The sequence below is a fragment of the Hyposmocoma kahamanoa genome, unplaced genomic scaffold (genome assembly GCF_003589595.1).
Source record: "Hyposmocoma kahamanoa isolate Upper Pololo Valley unplaced genomic scaffold, ASM358959v1 79, whole genome shotgun sequence".
Taxonomy (NCBI): domain Eukaryota; kingdom Metazoa; phylum Arthropoda; class Insecta; order Lepidoptera; family Cosmopterigidae; genus Hyposmocoma; species Hyposmocoma kahamanoa.
Genome location: NW_020653993.1, coordinates 3,453,789 through 3,465,454, shown reverse-complemented (window position 1 = coordinate 3,465,454; position 11,666 = coordinate 3,453,789). Strand labels below are relative to the sequence as shown.

At 37.2% G+C, this 11,666-nt stretch overlaps 1 protein-coding gene across 2 annotated transcripts; it reads left to right on the top strand.

Moving 5' to 3' along the window:
* The first annotated feature begins 2,197 nt into the window (after nucleotides 1–2,197).
* Nucleotides 2,198–10,496, top strand: LOC113233650 (proton-coupled amino acid transporter-like protein pathetic). Of its 2 annotated transcripts, XM_026468818.1 has the most exons (8): nucleotides 2,198–2,390; nucleotides 2,951–3,095; nucleotides 3,673–3,803; nucleotides 6,152–6,381; nucleotides 7,249–7,446; nucleotides 8,881–8,986; nucleotides 9,576–9,792; nucleotides 10,281–10,496. In XM_026468818.1, the coding sequence occupies exons 1-8, from the start codon at nucleotides 2,263–2,265 to the stop codon at nucleotides 10,479–10,481; spliced, it is 1,356 nt and encodes a 451-aa protein (XP_026324603.1). In that variant the 5' UTR covers nucleotides 2,198–2,262; the 3' UTR covers nucleotides 10,482–10,496. The 2 variants fall into 2 exon arrangements, with proteins under 2 accessions (XP_026324603.1, XP_026324604.1); XM_026468819.1 differs by lacking the exons at nucleotides 2,198–2,390; nucleotides 2,951–3,095 and adding an exon at nucleotides 3,212–3,321.
* The last annotated feature ends 1,170 nt before the right edge of the window (nucleotides 10,497–11,666 follow it).

Sequence of the window (11,666 nt, the reverse complement as noted above, 5' to 3'; positions counted from 1 at the left end):
ATAATTTATTCAGGATGCTGTTGAAGCTGCCTCGATTTTGCAGTGCATCGGGAATGTTCGCCGTGACTCGCTTAGATGGCTTTTCAGCTATCATGCGAAAAAGGGCGGCTTCTTTGTTGCGCAGGATTCGGGGCGGCAATAACAGCCTCCTGAGTATAATTGCAAACAGTGTACAGGGTTGCTTCCTAGATCACTGGTCTAGGGTGCACATTGGTTTTGTGGCCTATAATAATAAATTGTAAAATAAGCAATTTGTAATACTAACCCTATTTTTAAGTGTTTTGTTACTAACCCTTATGGACTTAGTCCGAAATAAAGAAATTTATTATTATTATTATTATTATTATTTATTTAAATCACATTTTTGTTTAATGTAATGAACTTTAACACATTAAAGCAAAGTTATGCCACTGTAAGGCCAGACTATCAAAGAATTTCCCATTACATCAAAGGTACATTAGTAAAACAAAACAGAACAATAGAATGTGGTCTGATGTACTATACTGAAAACAAAAGTGATTGAAACAAGAAGTTTAGTGTAACTTATTTCTATAATAATAACTCTTTATTGCACAAAGAAAAGATACATGAAACACAAGTTATAAAGGACATATACAAAGGTGAGCTTATCTCTAGAAGAGATCTCTTCCAGCCAACCCTAGCCTAGGTGAAAAATGAAGTCTGCGGGACTAATTATTGTACAATAAAATTAAAATTTAAATATGAGTAAAAAAAATAAATAAATTAAAATATATATATTTATAAATAATATATATATATATATATATATATACATATAAAGGATGATAATATATACATATGACAGACATACACACCTACATGAACTTTATATACATAAATACAAACATAAGCAGAATATATATTATAATCTAAACAAATTACTACTTTATAATATATGTTACCTATTAGCTATCTAACGCGTTCGACAGGTAGTGCTCTTTTAATTTATGTTTGAAAGATGCCACCGATGGACTGTCACGAATGCCAGCAGGCAGTCTATTCCACATACGAGTTGCACTTACTGTGAAAGAGTTGTGGAAGAATTCTATCTGAAAGTAATAAGAATAATAATAGTAATAACGCACACACTCAACATAGCCCCGCACTAGGCAAACCCTGATTCGCGGGTGCCATGGACACACACATAGACAACCACAAATTACACCCAAACTCACGAGAGAAATAAATGTAGGCCATACACATATTTCTCGCGGCCTGGGAATCGAACCCAGGACCTCTGCATAGCTGTCCGGCATGGTAACCGTTTGGCCACCGAGGCAGTTAAAGTGTCAAGCACAATGATTGCAGCAACATTTTTTTTAACACCAAAAGCAGTACCATTCAGAGCTTTAAATCACAAAGATCTGAGGACACTGCTACTGCGCTCGTCCTCCTGAAACATTAGTTGACCAGCAACTTTAGCCTGTCAAACCTCTAACGCAGTAATGATCACATTTCTGTTTGGCGGCAGAAATAGGTAAGGTACCTACTTCCCTGGACGAACTTAATCACGAGGCGTTCTGCTGCTACTTATATAATTTTGGTTCCAAATACATGTTTAATGCATTTGCATAACATGTGTATATCAAGTTTTATTAAAATAGGCTAACAGAAAATGGATGAAATTCTATAAAGCGGATTTATATATTAATTTGTCACGCTTACAGTTATTAAGTTTTCTTCAAATTGAAATGGAACACTACTGCTGCGGTACTTCCTTTCCAACAAAAAACAATCGTCGAAATCAATTCACAAAAGTTGGAAAATCGCCGCGTAACATACACACAAAGAAAATGCAGTCGAATTGACAACCTGCTACTGTTTCAAAATTTGTTAAAAATACAATACAATATTCTGGCAATACATATCAGACGGATGTGTTATTATTATTATCCATTCTATCCTTGATATTTAGGTAAATGTACTAGGGCTTTTCCGCTATCTGGCTATCACAAAGCCGATCACCACTTTGCCGGCTAAAGTATGGTCGCACCTTCTTGATATAGCCTGTATAATAACCGTCGTTTACTGTGAGTAAGCTTACCATTGATGTAACAAATAGTACACAGCGCGTATTACGGAAAAACAATAAAATATTGAGTATACCAAATTATCCAGTGAATCAAAAAATTCTGGAATATCGAAAAACAACGAAACTTTCTTTTCCACAGCTGATTGTACGTTTATAGTGAATACAGCCTGATTGTCTTTGTTTCCCAGCCAGACCAAACACAGACACACATGGAATCCCAAGATCCATCAAGGAAACCTCCTCCGCAGCCTCCTCCGGAGAAGAGGAAATATGTACTGCATTCTGAGAAAGAACCTTTTGATTTCGTCACCGCAAGAAATATAGCGAAACCTACCAAGTAAGATTTCACTTTTTTTACGATACGATACAAGTCGGGCTACTGTAATGGCCAGTACCACCAGACGTAAGCAACACGACTGTCCATTACAGTAGCAATGCCACTCAGAACTTTCCATCATAAAGATCTGAGGAACAAGTCCCATGAAACTTGCACACTTCAAAACCGAAACACAGTAAGGCTAAGGCATACGGTAAGGTGGCACTTCCCATGACGAACTCTTACACAAGGAGCTCTACCGCTACTACTTACATTTATTTAATTGTCAGACACGTGCTTGACGTGCTTGACCTACAATACTGTACCATGTAAATTTGACACAACGACAATCATCCTACTGCTGTCGTAGCCGTACTTATATTATTGTATTTATACAACAATGTTGACGGGATCATCGGTCAATGACAAAGCGTAATTATTATATTGAATCAATTTATGTATTACGATACAAAGAAAAGTAGTGACATATTGTAGTGCGATACTATTTAAGTAGGTACTGGCCATGAACAGGTTAAAAAGTCTCATCAGCATTAACTCAGAAATAAACGTTTGTGTTTCAGTGTTCTAGAATCAACGGGGCATCTAATAAAAGGTTGTTTAGGTGGCGGTATTCTCGGCATACACGAGGCCTATATGAAGTGCGGACTTTGGACTTCGCTTGTAGTTACAATCATCTTCGGATTTTATATTACCTACTGTTTGCACGTGAGTTTACGACATACTCTTTAATTGGGCTTGTTATTAATAGAATCATGCAAGGTTTTCAAGTCGTGGAAAGCTGGTATAACAAATAAAACAAAGTGGTATCAAAATATCTCCCTGTGTATTAGATTGTTGTGCAATTGTAAACGCTTGTTTGTGGTTATGGAAAATTCTTTATTTAGAAAGCCTGCAAGCACTTATCAACTACAGGCTAATGATTTGTGATCATGTATATAGATTTATTTAATATCGTCCTTTGCAAGCGGATTTAGTTCTAGCATCATCATCGTCATTTCAGCCAAAAGACATTCACTGCAAGACATAGACTTCCTACAAAGATCGCTACAACAATCGGTCTTGCATTGATCGCATCCAGCAGAGTGCCGTTACTTTCACCAGATGTGACCTTGTGTTTTAACTCTTCCGCTACACCCCGTCGCCGCTCAAGAACTCTTTGACCCCATCGGTTCTATGAAACAAAACATGTCAAGCAATGTTTTTTCTTGCGGTTATCCAGAATTGTTGTAGACATCGAATGACGTGATTTTCACCGCTTATCCTTCATGTTTTTGTTTTTCAGATATTAGTAACATCGGCGCAGATTTTATACCAGAGGCTTCATATGACGGAGATGTCTTACCCGGACCTTGCGGAGGCGTCGTTCGAAGTTGGACCTTTCCCCAGGCTTAGGAAATATAGTAAATGGTTCAGGTACTTGTAATATTTGACACAGATCCCACCACAAATCATGGATTGTATTAAGAACAAGAAATATTATGTTTTATAAAGTAACAAATAAGTTATATTTTCCTTGACAGTTAGTTACAGCCCTGCCCTGATAGTCAGTCTCCATTTGATGGCATTTTTAATCGACCAACAATAAATGTAAAGGACTATCTTATCCCAGTTGTGATAGTAAACATACGAGGGTCATGCCAAAAAAAATTAGATTTTCAAAAACTATAAAATTTATTCTTTATTACGGGTATCGATTTTTTTTAAATTATTCACCATGAACACGTATACACTTTTCCATTCGTCTAAACCACTTGGAAAATATCTATGACCACTCTTCTTAGGCATCTCAGAAATCTCCAAGTTATAAGCAGCCAAGGCATCTTCTTTGCTTTCAAACCTCTTGTCTTTTAATTTTTCTTTAATTTTTGGATAGAGGTAAAAACCACAAGGTCCCAGGTCATAGGAATATGGCGGGCGAGACACGATAGATACATTTGTTGAATGAAGATTGTCGAGTGTTCTGGCAGAAGTGTGCGGAGCGGCGTTGTCGTCATACCAGAGGAGGTGCTGGATTTCTGACCTCGGCCGCTTGTCACACCAAACTGACAACATTTTTGGGACACAAACTGTTACATACCATTCGGAGTTAACTGTCCTTTGATCCTCTAGCATTACAGTAGCAATGTCTTCCGTCATGCAGAAAAATGAGGCGACAATTTGTTTCTGTGTGCTTCGTGTATGACATTTCGTTGGAGTCGGCTCATCTTCAAAGCACCACACAGTGGGCTGTCGTTTTGTTTCAGGATCATAGTCATAGTTATATGATCATGTTTCGTCACCTGTCAGTATATCATAAACGTTTTTTTCTCGTCAGGGTCGAATTTATCTATCATAAATTTGCACCAATCCACGTGACGTATTTTCTGCTCATCGTTAAGTTTGTGCGGAACCCATCTCGAACAACGCTTATGGACAGACAGTTGTCCGTGAATAGTAGTTTGCAATGCTGTTGATCCAATGCCTAGTTCTCGCTCAAGCTCTACATATGTAGTTAGTCGGTTTTCACGAATTACTTTTTCGACAGCTTGAACGTTTTCTTGAGTAACCGCGGTTGGCGGCCGACCTGATTTCGCCTCATCGTCACATCCCCGTCCTCTTTTAAATTTAACAAACTAATTGAAAACTGTAGCTCGTGAACAAGCAGTATCACCAAAAGTTGTGGCTAAAAGTTCAATACATTCTTGCGGATTTAAACCTTTTTTGTAGCCATAATAAATCATAACACGAAAATCACGTCGAGAGAGCTCCATTGTTGCGAACAAAATTCCCGCCAGATTAGATTGTCTCCGAAAAACAAAAAAATTAATAAAAAAGAATTCGATTTAAAACGTTTTCCATTTTCAAATTTATTAGCAAATAACCTGCCTTTACGACGGTGTATAACTTGCCAGTATCAAACAAGTGATTAAAGAGTATCTAAGTTCTTTTGACTTGACCCTCGTATAACTCTCTCGTTATAGGCGACTCGTGTACGATATTGGGACGTATAATGAGTTAATGTAGTAAGCTTACCTAAATTTCCTATATATCTTAAACAAGGAAATAAGTGTCGATTACTGGCTGTGGTGATAGTAGAATTTTTTTTATACACAAACTAAATGCGCATTTCACCTCCAGCTTACCTGATGGAAAGTGCATCACTTAATTTAATTTTTTTAAATTATAAGGACGATATAGCATGCAAACCTAAATAATGTCTATTCAGTCTCGCCTTGAAAAAGTCCAAGTTATAGCGTTCGAGGAATAAGTCCGCAGGCAGGAAATTTCACTCCCTAACCGCTCCCCATATAAATGTGGAAGCGAAACGCTTCGAGCGAATCCTGGGAATATCCACAAAATAAAGGTGGATCCTCAGCCCATGTCTAGTCCCCCGATAATGAAAAGAGGAAGGCGGAAACAAATCACGCAATTCCATCGCACACTCTCAGTGATATATCCTGTAGAATATCTATAAGCTGGCAACTTTACCACGGTGTTCAAGGCTCTGCAGCTTCGCCTCTACTAAATTCGAGTCACCTATAAGCCTCTTGACACGCTTGTCGATTGAATCCAAGGTGATTTTATGAATTATTGTATGTAATTTTATTTTCCTATTACTTATTAAGAGCTATGATTTACACAGCACGCATACAAAAACAAGCCTGCGATACAACTTAAAATCTACCCTATTATTTGAAACGATCCTTCTTTAACAGTGGTTGTCCTTCAAGTTCAGTTTAATGCTTACTTGTTAATATATACGTATTAATATCCCGTTCCAGGTATGCAGTGGACCTAACAATATGCATTGACTTGTTTGGAGCCTGCTGTGTTTATCAGATAATAATAGCGAAGACGATCGAGCAATTAGTCGAAGGTGTTGACGACCAGAAAGACCTGAACCGGCTAAGATTATATGTATTAGCATTGTTAGTGCCAATAATGATGCTATGTATGATCACTACGCTCAAGTATTTGGCACCTTTCTCATTGTTGGCGGACTTATTTATTGGTATGTTTAAATACGTAATACCTGAATTATCACGCGCACAGTTCACGACTCCATTAGGAGACACAAATTGTTTCCAAATTCACGACCACGCATACTTATGGAGACGGATGGCGTACGTACGCAATTCAATGGCATATCTTTTCATTGAGGTTAGAGATCCTAATATGGATACGGCAGGACTTGAACATGTGTTCACACTGTACCGTAACGTTGCTCTGCTAACTGAGCTACAGGTCGAGTTCCAGGTCGGCGAAATTCTTCTATGTGTCTATTATAGATCTTTGTGCTGGTTTTACCGACTTCCAATGCCTTAAGTGACATCTTGTGAGAGATTTGTGAACCTTCTCGTTCAGCCGGTACCTTTATAGCTACTACAACCTGACGTTGATGTTGTTCTTTGATCAAATGTTTTATTGACTGTTTTAATTTCACGATTTTTTTACCACCTTGACAGATATATTTTTTAATACAAAGATCGAACGCAAAGAAAAATTATTTTGACCCGACAGGATTCTTGTCACTATTTTTATTTTTTCCTATGATAAGTATGTAGATAAGCGGTATGAAATTACCGCATGAGAGAAATAGATATTTTTTTAATTTCGTTTCTTAACATTATTATCTCGGTTTTTAGTTTTTGTTACAAGCACCTTTTCAAGTAACGGCGGTAGAATGTGTGTATAACGAAATGGAACCATAATGATCTTTTCTATTAGGACATTCTCTACTTGGTGGTACATAATTGTACCTATGGGGTGTACTCGGAGGCGTTATGGCTTTTTATGACACTAATTTATTATATGTAACCGCAAGTAATAAAAGGTGAGAACTTTCCTTTACGCTAAAGTTTAATATATCTTATTTCAGTTGTCTGCGTAGTAGCAACAGTCGTATACTGCCTGCGAGAAGCGCCTTCAATCTCTTCACGACCAGCTTGGAAGAATGCCTTGGGCTTCTTCGAGTTCAGCGGAATTGTAGTTTTCAGTATGGAAGGTGTTGGAGTCACTTTACCTATTGAGAACAATATGAAGGACCCTAAACAGTTTCCTAAAGTACTTTGCATGGGTACGTATACTGAAAAAAGAAGTTCATTTGAAGGTCACATTATATACACTAATTTATTTTAAGTTATCCCTCAGATTCCCTCAATTTACAATCTAAGCCCCAGAGTGTACTTTGGGGTTTAGATTGTAAATTGCTCAATTTCAAGAAATTCCAGTCATTCGTAATATACACATATTATGTGGTATGTTTGACGTATATTTTTTTTTGATTCTTTGATGTATCTCTAATAGTGTGTTGTGATATAGACATATACAGGGCGGCTACGATCTCAATTCCCACGGCTATGAGACACGGAGGGAAAGTAAATTAAATATTATGGATAGAATACTTTCCTTCATGGAATAAATATTTATTTTTTTAAAGTAAGAAATACAGTTTAGTACGTTCAAAAACTTTTAAAAGTTATTTTCTTCATCTGGGAATCGAAGCGACCAACGTAGTCCTTAATAAATTATAAATTCATGGTAGTGACCCGTTTACATCTGTCAAGTTATCTCGGACAATTATATACAACTGTTTATTTAGAAAGCCCTAGAGTTTCTTACTCATTCTCCTCAGGAGAATCCGCGTCACGAATGAGCAATAGAGTTTAACCAGTGCAAGTTTAACGATTGCAAGTTTAATTTATTCAAAATGAAATAAAAATATATTTGAATTAGATTTTTAATCTTAATCTCAAATAAAAGTAATACATTAAAGGAAATTGTATAAGATTCTCGTTTTAAATAGAAAACTACCGCGAGACTCAGACGTATTAACTAAGCCAATGTATTAAAGTCGCATTTTTGCTGGCCATGCTTCGAAACAGTCCTTGATCCTCAATCGTAGATTTCGCGGCGGTGACTCGACGGAAACTGTTCGACAATGCTCTAACAGCCCGGTCACTCGATACGTGCGTACAGTGCAACTTTAATAAGAATGAAGCAAACGAGAGTAGTTTGCTGCGCTCGCACCCGTTCTGAAGGACCGGACTGTCAGGGTCCGTCGAGTCACAGCCACGGAATCTCATGGTTAAGGACCACGGAGTGGTTCAAAACATTTCAAGCGAAAATTCGACTTAAATACATGAGTTATCCGTCAGTTTAATAAATATTCTCGTTATTACTAAAATACTGGAAATAAAATAATAATAATACATAAATAACGTGCCAAACAACAACACCAATTACTGATCTCAATTTAAGAAGTCCCTGTACGACGAGTACCAGAGCAACGAAATTAAGGGACACTGACCGGAACACCAGAAATAATTTTGAAAAGTTCATTTCCAGTTTGGTCCTTCGGGGCCCCCACATCGTCCACAGAGCTAATCGCTTTTCCACCATAGTAATCTACTAAATATACGAATAAGAATCAAGTTTTTTGTGTTTGAGGGAAAACAAAGCAAATTGTAGCATCTCTTGTGCTTTACATTCAATAATTTATGTATTTCAGGTATGACCGTGGTAGTAACATTTCTCATAATGGTTGGTTTCTTCGGATACTGGGGGTACGGAGAGAATTCTCTTTCTCCTGTAACTCTGAATTTTCCATCAGAAATGTGAGTACAATAATACAATATATGACTAACCTAAGTAATGCAATATATATAGTTTTTTTATTAAAAATCTATTGACAGTTGCTGCCATTAAGTTTTTGACTCTTCTGTTTAAGTTGTTAATTTTTTTGTTAAATCCGAAAACCGGGAGCATTATATCCAGTGTACATGGCTCTTTTGTGATTATCATCAACCCATTTTACAGTCTACTAGTGGACACGGGTTTCCTCTACTCCTCTACAGAGAGGGTTTAGTCTATAGTCCGCCATGCTGGCCCAATGCCGGTTGGCCGGTTGAGGATTTCACACGTTTTCCAGATTTTGTGAGCCTTTTGCGAGGTGCAAGCATAATCACAATATTTTCCTTTAATTTTAGTGGTGTTGCTACTTCACAAATGTACATAACTTGGAATTTAAAGTTATAGGTATATACTCAACCGTTAATTGAGAATACGCTATCACTGCTTCGTAACTCTCTCTTGTTGCCTTGACAAAAAAAACCTTCTAGTTTTATTATTTGGTTGCACAGAATCGCCCTGTGAAATGTGTAAATCATTTATTCGAATAATTACAATAATTTTACTATTCAACAGATTCCCGACGATTCTCAAATGTCTGATGGGTATAATGATTTTCATAACATTTGCTCTGAACTTCTGGGCTCCATTCAACCTGGTCTGGCATTATATGTCCAAAAAACATGATCCAAAGAAACATTGGATTTGGGAAAGGGTCTACAGAGCCACCTTCATCGTTGTTATTACTGCAATTGCTATTGCATTCCCTAACATTGGAAATTTAATGGGTCTGGTAAGGACGGTTTGAATACTTTTATAATGACAACTACCCATTTACGAAAATTTGTCACACCACTTTCGTCAACATCAGTAACTGGAAACACAATATTCTGCGAAACTAAAAGCCGAATCTCTCATGTGGAAGAAGTCCTCGTGCACGAGTTCGTCTAGAGAAATGCTGCCACCATGCCTATTCATTACTGCAATCCAGTTTTAAAGGGTGTGGGTGAAATAACAGGCACATGGGTCTTTAGAATTATAAGTGTCAAGGTGACACGCACAACGGCAGTATCCCTGTTGTTCGATAGGATCGTCGCTTACAACCACACTTACGACTTGTACGTCCAGTCACTTGATATCATAAAAAAATTCAGTCCCTTGTTTAAAGACTCAAAGTTCCTCTCTTAATTTTTACTTCCAACTTTAAAAGATGCTAGCCTCTGTTTCATCACCATTTGGGATTGTATGACAACATAAACAACTTCTTAACTTTTGTTTCAGTTGGGTGCCTTCTGTCTATCCAACATGGGCTTCATATTTCCAGCCATGATAGATCTTCTCGTCATCTGGCAAGATCCTGGCCTTGGCAAATATAAATGGCGACTTTGGCGAAGCGTCTTCGTCATTCTCATTGGAATATTATTGTTTGTAGCTGGTACTTATTCTAATCTTAAAGGGTTAATATCTAGTTTAAATTCTTAACTGCTAAATAAATGTCGTTTTGTTTATTATTTTACCTTTATATGTGATTCGCTCATTTAACAAGGTTCGAACGAATGCTTTACATGTATTTTGTACACTTGGTGTAGACTGGACGCTTTCAACCGACTTAGAAGTATACAGAGTAACTACTACTGATTATTTTGGGTATATTTTTTACTAACTTGCTTGATATAGTGAAACAATAAACTAAGTAGTTCTCAATTCAAATTATAATATAATACATAATAAATCAAATAATCACTAGACATGGCAATTTGTATTCGGATACATCCGAAAATCCAAAGATTGCCGAGAGATATTAAGAAAATAGTTGAATACAATATCTGCAAAGGTGGATGCCATCCATTTTTTTTTTCCTAATTTTCAACAAGGCCTTTAACACTACATTGTGTGCCGGCCTCATAGGGAATCTCAAATTGTGTGGTCAGTTAGGGGCATTTTTAGATTTGATGCAATAGGTTACGTAAGTATAAATCTTTTTGGCTGTTTTCTGTAAGAGGTTTCCCAAAACAATATTTATATCTCCATTACGTCCAATCTCCTCACCTCCAATTTTTGCAGTAATCGCAGAGGGGTGAGGCTTTGATACCTATTAAGTGATAAAATGTATTTAGTCGAATGTGAGCAGATCTGATTCTAAATACTGAAACAAGATATTCCCTAGAGAGGCCCGCACCGTCAAACCACGGCTTTCGAGGACGTCGCTGTTCTATCGTCCTATACCAAATGCCTCTTGCTAGTGAAATTTCCTCGTAGTCTTTATCCCAAATATTTAGACAAATATCTCTAGCTAGAGGAATAAGTTCAGTAGCAGTCGGTTTACAAAACATGCTCACACCATCAGATATAGCTTCGTTAGCAAGTTTATCCGCCTCGTCGTTACCTAATATGACTACGTGTGATGGAATCCATTGCATAATGATCGTACGATTTTTTATACTCAGTTCGTATATCAGTTTCAGAGTTACATAATGCTATTGGTATCCCTAAATTACATTTGACCAAGTGTTGTAGCGCACTTCTAGAATCTGTGGCAATTAGAATCTTATCTCTCCGTATGGACTTAGTGTAAGATAATGCTTCCGTGATAGCTGATAATTCCGCCCTCATGATACTAGCTTTATTACAAAGCTTAAATTTCATTGATACGTTCTCCTGTGGCTC

Bases quoted from the DNA above. Each gene is read 5' to 3' on its own strand.
- LOC113233650 (XM_026468818.1), top strand. From the start codon at position 2,263: ATGGAATCCCAAGATCCATCAAGGAAACCTCCTCCGCAGCCTCCTCCG. The intron at 2,391-2,950 runs GTAAGATTTCAC...TTTGTGTTTCAG, and splicing joins AATATAGCGAAACCTACCAA to TGTTCTAGAATCAACGGGGC. The intron at 7,447-8,880 runs GTACGTATACTG...TATGTATTTCAG, and splicing joins TCCTAAAGTACTTTGCATGG to GTATGACCGTGGTAGTAACA.